The sequence below is a fragment of the Mustela nigripes genome, unplaced genomic scaffold, assembly GCF_022355385.1.
Source record: "Mustela nigripes isolate SB6536 unplaced genomic scaffold, MUSNIG.SB6536 HiC_scaffold_148, whole genome shotgun sequence".
NCBI lineage: Eukaryota > Metazoa > Chordata > Mammalia > Carnivora > Mustelidae > Mustela > Mustela nigripes.
The window spans coordinates 8,576,767-8,588,435 of record NW_026739562.1 but is presented as its reverse complement, the minus strand read 5'-3'; the positions used below and the strand labels follow the sequence as shown (position 1 = coordinate 8,588,435).

Here is an 11,669-nt window from a genome sequence, read left to right as displayed (position 1 = left end):
ACTCATGCTCTCTCTCACTGTCTCTCTCTCAAATAAATAAATAAAAATCTTTTAAAAAAAAATAAAAAAGAAAGAAATAGAAGGGGAAGAAGGCTCCCCGCTGAGCAGAAAGCCCTTTGTGGGGCTCCATCCCAGGACCCTGAGATCATGACCCGAGCCAAAGGCAGAGGCTTAACCCACTGAGCCACCCAGGCACCCCCCAGCACTTTTAATTATAGAATATTTCCCATTATTTTGGTTAAATTAACTTTGTGAGCTATAGCTTCCTTTCCCTAGTCTAGAACAGAGTTGTGGAGATTTTCAGATCTGGATTGAGTCCTCCCCCTGCCCATGTGTATGCTGTTTTTCTTAAAAATAAAGACATTATACCTTGCCCACTCCCATTTCCCTATTTAGAGCAACTTGTTTAATCAAACTGCGATGTTTGACAATGAGTGTTGAAGACAGACAGACCCGGTCCATCACTCACCTATAAGTTCATTCAAACGCTTAACCATCTTGAACTATAACAGATTCACAGGATCTTCTTCAAGACTTTCCATCAGGACCATCATTGTCTAGGGTTCAGCTCCCACCGGTCGTTGCTCTCATGGTGGATATGAGAGCTGTTCTCCCAAGAATAGGAATGATTAATGGCCTTTTTCTTTTGAGCTATATTAAAATACTAGTTCCAAATCCCATCCCAGATTCATTGAACTAAGATTTCTTGGAATGGGGTCTGGCATGTTTTCAGTGACCATCCCTAGAATATATATTTATATGCTAAATATGAAGTCTTGCATCTAAATAATTACTGACTTGTTCTTTTGGTTTAAGAAAAAGAGCAAACATTTATAAATGCCAATAGTGAGTTTAATACAGAACTGAATGGAAGCTTTTTCTCTATGAATTTATAGTAGTTAGGGATTTAACAAAATATTTATTAGGACGCTGATTTTATCCCTCTTATAAGAAAAATGAATTTGCCATAACATGAATTTATAGTGTGAATATGCTTTGGTAAAGAACGCAAAAGCTTTGGAGTCAAAATAGCTGGGTTTAAATCATGTCACATCGCATTTGCTCGCTCTGACCTTGAGCAAGTTAATCTGTATTTAATTTTTGAAGTCTACAAAATTTGATAATATTACCTAGTTTATAGGCTTTTGGTTGAAAAATTAAATAACAAAAGAATTATAAAGCACCTGTAAAATTATGGCATCTAATTTGTTTTTAATAAATGCTAATCTTGCCTCTTAATCATTATACCTTAGCACTTAGGGAGTGCATGTAAGTGCCATCTGGAACTTCCTTGCATACTATGCACTAGGGGTTGTTTAATTCAGGGAATCAGGAAGGAAGCATTTTGCTTATGGAATCATTCTGCTTATGGAATTCAAGATCTTTGGGATGAAATAAAATCCGAGATGGAATCGAAGCATTATTTCCACCTGGGAAAAGAGTAAAGAGTGAAAGCAGGGTGGTGGTATAAATAATGCTGGAGAGAACTCTGCTAAGAGACTCGAAATGCACACTTGACGATCATTAGGTATTTAAAATGGCAGCCGCAAGGCCAGAAGTTCCCTCGGAGGGAAGGTTGCAATGCCATTTGCAACTTAGAGTCCCCATGGACTTCTTGAAGGTACCTGTACCAGCTTCTACTGGTGCTCCTTGGATATAAACATTGGAGCTTTTCCCTGTGGTGTTTTTCTTCTGAGATCCACTGTCTTTTGGCTTTTCCTGCCCCAGAGCAAAGTCAGCGGCCCTGCAGCTTCTCTGCCAATATCAGAGTCCCCTTCTGCAGAGTTGTGCAATGGTGACAACCCAGACTACCATGGATGGAGAGTTAGCTATGTGAAGTTGTGGTTTTATGTATGTGTTACTGTAGAATTTGAAGATAGGAGACTAAACAGAGTGAAAAGGACGCCCTCAAATTTGAAATAGTCAAGGAAGAATTTTTCCTCTTTTGTAGGAAACAAAATTGGCTATCCATTAGCATAACAGCTTGCAGAGTTCTTTTAAGAATGCATTTTTAGTTCTGTTCTACAGAGTTGTGACTGTTTTGTTTTCCTTTCTTCCCCTCTCTTTGTAGGTTGTTGGAAAGGACACCAATGTCATGTTGGTGGCTTTGGCAGCAAAATGTCTTACTGGCCTGGCTGTTGGACTAAGGAAGAAATTTGGACAGTATGCAGGACACGTGAGTAACACTCCTTATTAGATATAAATTGAGAGCATTACTACTAGTGGCAGGCTAGCTTGCTTTATGATTTAAAACAGCTCTTTGTAAAAGATCTTTATTTATTGGACAAAGTGAATTTTTGCTAAGTTTTATTAATATTGAGCATAACCCCTCACAACATTTCAGTAAAGTTGTTGGTTGTAAATAATTCGTTTAGCTTTATATAGAAAATTAGGTACACAGCCTAAATACTTAGTTGAGTTGATTTGCTTATTACTTACTTACTTACTTATTAATATTTTGCTTTGTTCTTATAAGATTATATGCAGTATAACAGGATAAAATGAAACTTGTGATAACCACCTGGACAGTGGTTATAAAATATATACAATATATTATATTGTGTTTTCCTATTAAAAAATAATAATTTACTTACATACTTGAGACATTTTATATAGGTTACATTCTTGGTGGTGTATCAATTTAATTTATTCTAAGAAATGTGACTGGAGCCATTTGTGGAGTATACTCTCTTTGTGTACATTTAGAAGCACTTAAGTTTGGTAACAGTTTTAATAAATTGAGATGTTTTCTTTAACTGTGGCATTTGTCAATTGGCCTCTGAATCTGGTCTGAATTACTTAGAATGGTGCAGCATCCTGAAAATTGACCCTACTAAGCTTTAGGGTTGAACTTGCTAGCCACTTGATCATTTGATCACCTAGAATGGCTTTTAGAGGCTCCTCATAATTTGTAGTCATGTGTCAGTTTTATGTTGTGAAGTTAATGTCTAAGCTCAGTTATGGTATTTGGAGCTCGCTTACTCATAGCATTAAAAATAAGTGCAAAGAACTTAACTGGAAAAAAAATACACTACCAAATAAAAATAAGTTATGACTAACTTGTTACCAGGGAAATAAAAATGTGGGTCCATAAAACCCTTAGACATGAAATTATAAATCGGAATAAAACTATAAGTATTTTATAGCAATAATATTTATTATGCAATACTTATATGTATATATGCAATCCATGCTAATTAGCTTTGGGTCGTTTTCGTGTTACTTATTAGTGTACTTTTTAAAAAAAGAATATACTTCAGTTTCAGTAAGCATAGGGCTCCTTGCTCAGTGGGGAGCCTGCTTCCCCCTCTGCCTGCAGTTCTCCCTACTTGTAATCTCTCTCCCTCTGACAAATAAATAAAAATCTTTAAAAAAACACAAAAAACTATCATATACAGTATTTGATGTCAAGCATGTTAATGGTTCAGGTTTATTTTCTTGAGCTATTTATAAGCTCTCTTTTGTAAAATATATATAAAAATGATCTTGATTTTCAAGTTTATAACTACTAGTATTAAAAAGTCTTTTATATTTCTCCATGGAAACTATATTCCATCTGGTCTCGATCACTTATGTGCAATCTTAAAAAAATTTTTTTGGGTGACTTTGAGCTTTGCTATATCTCGTGGACCTTAAAAAACAACTTTAGGTGCGCCTAGGTGACTCAGTGGGTTAAAGCCTGTGTCTTTGCCTCAGGTCATGATCCTGGGCTCCTGGGATCAAGCCCCGCATTGGGCTCTCTGCTCAGCAGGGAGCCTGCTTCCCCCTCTCTCTGCCTGCCTCTCTGCCTACTTGTGATCTCTGTCTGTCAAATAAATAAATAAAATATTAAAAAAAAAAATTTAATTTGCCTGCTAGCACGGTGCCTGGCACTCATTCGATATATTAGGTATTTAATAAATATTTTATGAATTACAGTTGGTTTATAAGATAAAAATTATAAATATTCCAACTTTATTGATCTAAACTTAGCATTTGAATAAAGGTATGCTTCTGATCAAAGTTGTTACGGTTTTTAGTACTGTTTTTTTTTCTTAGTGTCGTAAGGGGGTGGGAGACTTCCCCAGACTAGTGAAGTGTATCAGAATCTTAGGTGGGGAAGAAAAATTATATACTATACCTGTTCCACTATCCTAAATCCACCTAGTTGAGAATCTTTTTGTCTAAAAAGAGATGTTACTGATAGAAATGGTTATATGGTTGCATGAAGATGTAGATGCAGAAAAAGAATTAAGAAGCACTGCTACCATGGTACAGAATGGGAACCCTTAATTGTTGTGGCATAAGATCCTTGTGCCCTTCAAGAAAGTAGATGACTTTTTATCCAACTTAGATGTTCACTTTTTTTCGGTAATGCCAAACATTGTTTAATAATGGCTTTATTGAGATATAAGTTACATACTATAAAATTCACCCCCTTAAGGTGTATAATTAAGTGGTTTTAATATATTCACAAGGTTGTGGAACTCTCATGACCATCTAATTCCAGAACATTTTCATCACCCCCCAGAAAACTCCTCAGCCCATTAGCAACCACTCCCTACTGATCTACCTTTGTCTGTGTGGATTTGACATTTCAGGGAATCATTTAAATAGATCCTATATATGTGGTCCTTTATGACTGGCTTCTTTGAGTTCACATATTTTCAAGGTTCATTCATGTAGCATGCCAGTACCTTGTTTTTTTTCGTTGCCAGCAAAATAATATTCCAGCTATTTGCTTTTACAGGTTGTGCCAACCATTTTGGAAAAATTCAAAGAGAAGAAACCTCAAGTGGTACAGGCCCTGCAGGAGGCAATCGATGCAATCTTCCTCACCGTAAGTCATGAGTGACTCACACATGTGTGCGTACTGACATCTAATGTAAATTTTGTCAGTGTAATATTTTGATTATTCTTACAATGGAGAAAAGCTCACTGACCATGTTTTCTTTTCTAAAGACCACACTGCAGAACATCAGTGAGGATGTTTTAGCAGTCATGGATAATAAAAATCCAACCATCAAGCAGCAGACATCTCTTTTCATTGCAAGAAGCTTCCGCCACTGCACTGCTTCTACGCTGCCAAAGAGCTTGCTAAAGCCCTTTTGTGCTGCTCTACTTAAGGTATAGACTTCTCTTGGGAATTGGGGGAATTTTTTATACTTAGGGAAGTTTTTTTTTCCCATATTAATTATGAACGGAGATTACTTGACTTACGGATATTAGTAGATTATGGTCTTTTGAGGATCAGACCCTCTGTAGCTTTGGAAACTGAATCCAAATTCTTGTACTCTGTGTTCCTATTCTCAAAGAAAAATACAAGTTAGCTTTATGATTCCACTAACTGCTAAACATTTTGTTTCTTATTTGGCCCATACACTGGTTTTCTGCTGGATCTGGCCAAGCACACAGGCATACAATTTGGAATCTTTGAAGATCATTTGCATATGAGGCATTTTAAATAGAGGGTAGGAGGAAAAGGAAATACTTATTTGCTGAATGGATTACCAGAGGTTTCCTTAACCCAAAAAGAATATATGAAAGAGTAACTGTTAGTTGGCAAAGGGAAAGCTACACTTAGCTTCAGTAAACTGTAAAAAGCAAGTTCTTTATTCAGTAATCACCAGTCTGAATTAAAATCAGTAAGACCTAAAATATCTTGGATTAAGATCATTTTGCTTCTTCCGGACCACAGCACATCAATGATTCTGCTCCTGAAGTAAGAGATGCTGCTTTTGAAGCATTGGGTACTGCATTGAAAGTGGTGGGTGAAAAAGCAGTAAATCCATTCCTAGCTGATGTGGACAAACTCAAGCTCGATAAGGTAGGTTAGGGGTAGGATTTTTGTCCGATTTCATTATAATCTATCTCTGTGTATTATGATTTTGTTTCAATTTTGTCTGTTTCATGAAGACAAAAATGGTGGTCAGCTTGGGAAAGTTATTTCATTTGCTAGTGGTGGTTCAGGCCTAGAGTGTAAAAACATAGCTTCTGAGGAATTAAATTTTATTTGAAGCTACCGTGGAGGTTTGAATAGAAATAGCTTTCAGATTATTTAAAAAAAAAAAAAAAAAAGCTGAGTGGTCAGTTCATAGAGGAGGTAAAAAGAATGTTTTATGATAAATTTGGTTCTAGTATCTGGAAAATTACCTTTCTAAATATGAATGTTTTCTGTCAGAAATGTAGTTGTATGTTTATTACAATTTTAATTTGTGTAGAAATAAAATGTGAGAAAGTGAATAATTTATTTCTCCTGAAAAGGAAACTTTCTGAATTCTCATATATTTGTGGTTTAGGTGAGTTATTAAGCACTAATGTAGTGATAATATTTCAGAGCTGGGCTTAATGATATTCACCTTAATTTCATTCTCTAGATCAAAGAATGTTCAGAAAAAGTAGAGCTGGTACATGGTAAGAAAGCTGGACTAGCTGCTGATAAGAAGGACTTCAAGCCTGCTGCCGGAAGGACTGCCACTTCAGGGGCTGCAGGAGATAAGGACACAAAGGACATTTCAGCACCCAAACCAGGACCCTTAAAAAAGGCACCTGCTACTAAGGTTAATAGATGAGACGGAAAATATAGTTCAAAAGTTAGAATTTAGTAAGGCAGGATCTGAGTCTCAGGTTCATTATCCTTCCGATAGATTTCATTTGAGAAATGAACTCATTACCACATTAAAAATATAGCAAAACATCCATCAACCAAGAGTGTTCCAACAATACATTTGGTTAAGTAAACTCATAATAGAATTAAAAATGGTAATGAATGTACAGGAGCCCATTTTGAGGGATCATAAAGTATCATTAAATGAAGAAAATGTGGCAAGGCACTTAATATTAATAGTATCACCTTGGTCATTTTGCTAATAAGACTGCTAAATCACATCACCAAGTCTACATACCAGTCAAGGTCATGTACCTTTGTACAAGCATAGAAGAGGGAAATGCCTAAAGATGAATATGGCATTATTTTAAAGAACATTTGTCCTGTGGACACTGAAGCATGAAATTATCTACTATAGATGCAGAAAGCTTATTCCTTTCCTCACCCTGAACCCTAACATGAAGTTAGGGGAGAGAACTGGTGTTTAATAAAGCATTACTTTGGAAAGTGTTTTACCTAAGTAATCTCATTTAATCATCAAACAACCCATGAAATTGGTGTTTTGTGATTCCCATTTTTCCAGAAAGGGAAAGTGAGACTCGGCAAGGTTAAGTATTCTGCACAGAATACTGTGCTATTTTTTTGTTCACTTATTTGTTTATTCTGTCACCCCACATCATCCCGTAAACTTTAAAGGATAAAGATCTTATCACTGCTCAGTTGCATATGCACAGACGAGTTTCTGGCAGAAGCAGGAACTGGGCACACATTTGGTGAATGGCTAGGGTTGCAGAACTGGGATTTGGACCCAAGTGTCTCCAACTACAGTCTGTGTATTTTCATTCATATTTTGCTGTTTCTTCAGCATTCTCATGTGGGGTTAGCAGCGGTTCCCTTCTGTCTCACCAGCTATTGCCTCTCTAGACAATGACCTGGGCACAGGACCTTAAGGCCTTTTCTTATCTTGCTGAACCTTGCCATGCTGGCTGGCTTTCTCTTAAACACACAAAAAAATCCTTTAAAAAAAAAAAAAAAAAAGTTGGGGAGCAACCTGCTTCATTCTTCCTTTGAAAATACTTATTACCAATATGTCCTATTAAGCCAGTAAATATATATGTCCGTAAAAAAGAAAGAAAAATAGGAGATTTATTAATTGAGGTACTCTATACAGAGTGCTATTTATTACAGGGAAGGATCCAGAAGAGGTGTTCTGGTTAGTCAAAGAGTTTAGAATTTTCTGTTTTTATGATCAGAAAACAATGAACTCTCTATCAGATTGTTATTACGAACCAGCCAAATCATACTGCTGATAGGAACTGGCAGGTATTGGAGGTTTCATTTGATTAAAAAAACAGGTTTTTTGTTTTGGCTAACTACACCTTAAATGCTCAGATTATGTTCAAGATAACATTGGTTTCAGAGGAGGTCTGGATGTTGAGGACTAATTTGACCCTCTGCATTTTATCTTTTTCTTTTCTTTCTTTCTTTCTTTCTTTTTTTTTTTTTTTTTTTAGGTTTGGGGCATAGTTTAACAAATATCCAAAACAGACAGGAGGAATGATTTGAATAGTGATGTGTGTAGTGATGTGTGTTACCGTATTAACATTACTGCCATTGGCTGTGTGCCTTGTGATAAACTGTGATTTTCTTGTAACCTTTCAAAACTGGATATTTAAATCAAGATGTTTAAATCAAGATATTAAAGAGAGTATTAGCATTTCTTGTAACTTTTCAAAACTGGATATTTAAATCAAGATGTTTAAATCAAGATATTTAAATAGAGTATTAGCAGATAGAAGCCAGTAGGTATAATAAAAAGTACGACCAACTGAAGTGTATTCCAAGATTGCAAGGATGGTTCAATATTAATATTCAAAAACTTAACTAAATTTAAGATTTAGTTAAGAGATAAAAAGAAATCTAATTTCAGACACTGTAAAAGAATATAATAGATTTCAGCATATCTTCATGATAAAAATTCTTAACTACATAGAAATGGTTGGATACTTTGACATGACTAAATACATACAGAGAGATCTATAGACAGCAGTAGACCTGGCAAGCCACAAGTCAATATCATGCTTCATAGTGATGAAAAACTAGTACTTCTATTAAAGTGGGAAGTAAAACAAAAAATGCCTGCTGGCTCCATTATTGTTTAATAACATTCTACAATTAGATAATAAAGTAAAACCTAATATGAGGTAGGAAAAGGCAGAGTTACCACTTTGTAGATCATATGGTCATATACTTGGAAAATAAAAGTAGGCCAGCTGAAGAACTGTTACAACAATAAAAAGATTCATTTCTGTGGCCATCTTCAACATAACTAGACCACTTGCCATTGCCATAACAACCACTCTATTCCTTCAAAATTAGGTAGTTCTACATTGAGTTAATGATATATTTTCCTGTTATTGGGGTATCTTGTAGTGAAGTATTGGGTAGCTGCTGGAAGTTAGGAGCTGTCCTTTACTAGTGTAGGAAAGATTTAGAGGTATTTAAAGGCATCAAATGTTAATTCTCATATTAATCTGTAAATGTAGTATAATTCCAGTCCATTTTCATTTCATTTATCTCTAGCTCATTCTGAATTAGAGGGTCTTCTTACTAATGGGGTCTGCAGATTTCCCCATGGATGGCCTTGAAGAGGTCTACCTGCCCTTGAAATTGCTAAGTTCCCTGGGTACCAAAAATACCCTGTATTTATTTGGTTGAGTAGTCCCTCATTTTAAAACAAATTTTCAGGGAATCTCTGGCCCAAAAAAGTTGAAAAAATGCTGTTCTAAAATCCTAAGTGGTTTAGTTTTGTGTGTGTGTGTGTGTGTTTTTTTAATTGCTCTTAGGCTGGTGGGCCACCTAAGAAGGGGAAACCAGCTGCACCAGGAGGTGCAGGGAGCACTGGAACCAAGAACAAGAAAGGATTGGAGACCAAAGAAATAGTGGAACCTGAGCTCTCGGTCAGTATTTTGCAAAGTGCCTCAAACTTCTAAAGGCACGGAAAGTCAGTTCCTATAAGATTTGAATTCTTTGTTTGTGGAGTTCTACAACATGGTTTATTGAAACTGTGCCTTCATGAACTTGCCCTTTATGGTAGTAGGATAGAAGCCTCAGATACTATAGCAAACCTGTGGAGTGTTCATGTAGTTTGGCCTGGGGTATTTTTACAATCCTTGTTATCTGTTTCCTTAAGCAATTCTTTTTTTTTATTTTTTAAAGATTTATTTATTTATTAGAAAGAGAAAGCAAGAGGGAGCATGTTGCCGGGGGCACGGGGAGGGGCAGAAGGAGGGAGAATCTTAAACAGACTCTGCGCTGAGTGTGAGCCTGACACAGGACTCCATCTCTTGACCCTGAGAGCATGGACTGAGTTGATAAAACTAGGAGTTGGACATTTTGACCGACTGTGCCACCCAGGTGCTCCTCTCCTTAAGCAATTCTTAATTTTAGTGTTTTTGTATCTTACAGGTAGAAGTATGTGAAGAAAAAGCTTCAGCTGTCCTTCCCGCTACCTGTATACAGCTTCTGGACAGCAGTAACTGGAAGGAAAGGCTGGCCTGTATGGAGGAGTTCCAAAAGGTAGATGCATGGGATTGAGTTGGATGTGAAATGTCATTACATAGAAGCAATGAAATTGACAAAAGTGCTTGTCCTGCTTGCACTGTTTCACATCCAGTGAACATGTTTCAGGGTCTTAACTAAAGATAAGTTGGGGGGGGTATTTTTTTTAGCTCTGTAGTGTTTATCTCTCAGTATCTGCTTTCTGTGGCTTCTATAAGCTCATAACTTAATACTTAAGAAAAGTAGGCTTAGTCTGAATTACAAGATTTAGATGCATTTTAATATCACGGTATTTGTTCATTAAACTCAGTAGGCAAACAGATAGTTCCACTCAAACCCCTCATCCATTTCTCGGTTTCCCTCTTCATTGTCACAATTCTTGGAAGAACAGACATTATTACTTGGTATGAGAAGCTCCTTTCAGAAATCTGTGCATGGTAGTTCCTTTTGACATTTACTCTGATTCTAATGAGAAGAGTTCATAGAAACCACAAAAGCACTGGGACTTAAAGCAGGAGACCTGGCTTTCAGTCCTGCATGTGCCACACTTATCAGGTTTAGACCCAAGTTTGTGTATCTTTGAAATTTAATACTTAACTACTTCTAACCTATCCTACTTTGCTATATGTTTTTAGGAAAATCAGATAACTCAAAATATGTATAAGCAGTTTCTGCCACGCACTAGGCAAATGCAGTGTTACGGTGATATTCCTTGGAACATATTCTTGTTGAAATTCTGAAATGCAGGGTGGGTGGGTGGAAGAGTTTCAATGGTATTAATATAAAACAACTATGTATCAAATATCCAACTTAAGAAACAAAGCTGTCTAAGCTCCCTCTGTAACATTCCTTGTTTCCATTCCTCCCTCTCTTTCAAGTCACCTACTTGACTTTTTTTTGTACTGCTTCCCTGGCTAATCATTAACCCCTTAACTCTCAGTCTATTATTTTACTTTAAGGCTGTTGAACTAATGGATCGAACTGAAATGCCATGCCAGGCATTAGTGAGGATGCTGGCCAAGAAACCTGGATGGAAAGAAACCAATTTTCAGGTAATTTTATTTTAATTAACATACAATGTATTATTTGCTTCAAGGGTACAAGTCTGTGAATCATCAGTCTTACACAATTCACAGCAATCACCATAGCACATATCCTCCCCAATGTCTATAACCCAGCCACCCTCTCCCTCCCCTCCCACCCCCAGCAACCCTCAGTTTGTTTCATGAGATAAGAGATCTTATGGTTTGTCTCCCTCCCGATTCCATCTTGTTTAATTTTCAGGTAATTTTTAATTGGGAATTTTAGTATCTTTCATTGAGGTAATTTCCATCGTATCATCCTATGGAGTGAGAGAGGTATAGTTTTGGTAATGATTTTTAGACTTTTTTTAAAAAATCAACCAATGTGTCATCTAATTTGAAATGTAAACAGTGGAGTGTGTGCATTTTGATTAAACACAAAAGTAGATCTGTGTAACTGGGAGTTTATGTATATGGAAGTTTTTTTTTTTTTTTTTTTT

General features: G+C 36.3%; 1 protein-coding gene across 4 annotated transcripts in view; it reads left to right on the top strand.

Annotated features, from left to right (window-relative positions):
• LOC132008464 (cytoskeleton-associated protein 5) overlaps positions 1-11,669 on the top strand; it is a 106,848-nt gene that overhangs the window by 51,886 nt on the left and 43,293 nt on the right. For all 4 annotated transcript variants that reach the window (XM_059387112.1, XM_059387109.1, XM_059387111.1 and 1 more), the window contains exons 9-16: positions 2,072-2,176; positions 4,730-4,819; positions 4,942-5,106; positions 5,678-5,806; positions 6,357-6,539; positions 9,433-9,546; positions 10,055-10,165; positions 11,107-11,199. In XM_059387112.1, the coding sequence (XP_059243095.1) occupies positions 2,072-2,176; positions 4,730-4,819; positions 4,942-5,106; positions 5,678-5,806; positions 6,357-6,539; positions 9,433-9,546; positions 10,055-10,165; positions 11,107-11,199 (990 nt within the window). The remainder of the gene's footprint in view (positions 1-2,071; positions 2,177-4,729; positions 4,820-4,941; positions 5,107-5,677; positions 5,807-6,356; positions 6,540-9,432; positions 9,547-10,054; positions 10,166-11,106; positions 11,200-11,669) is intronic.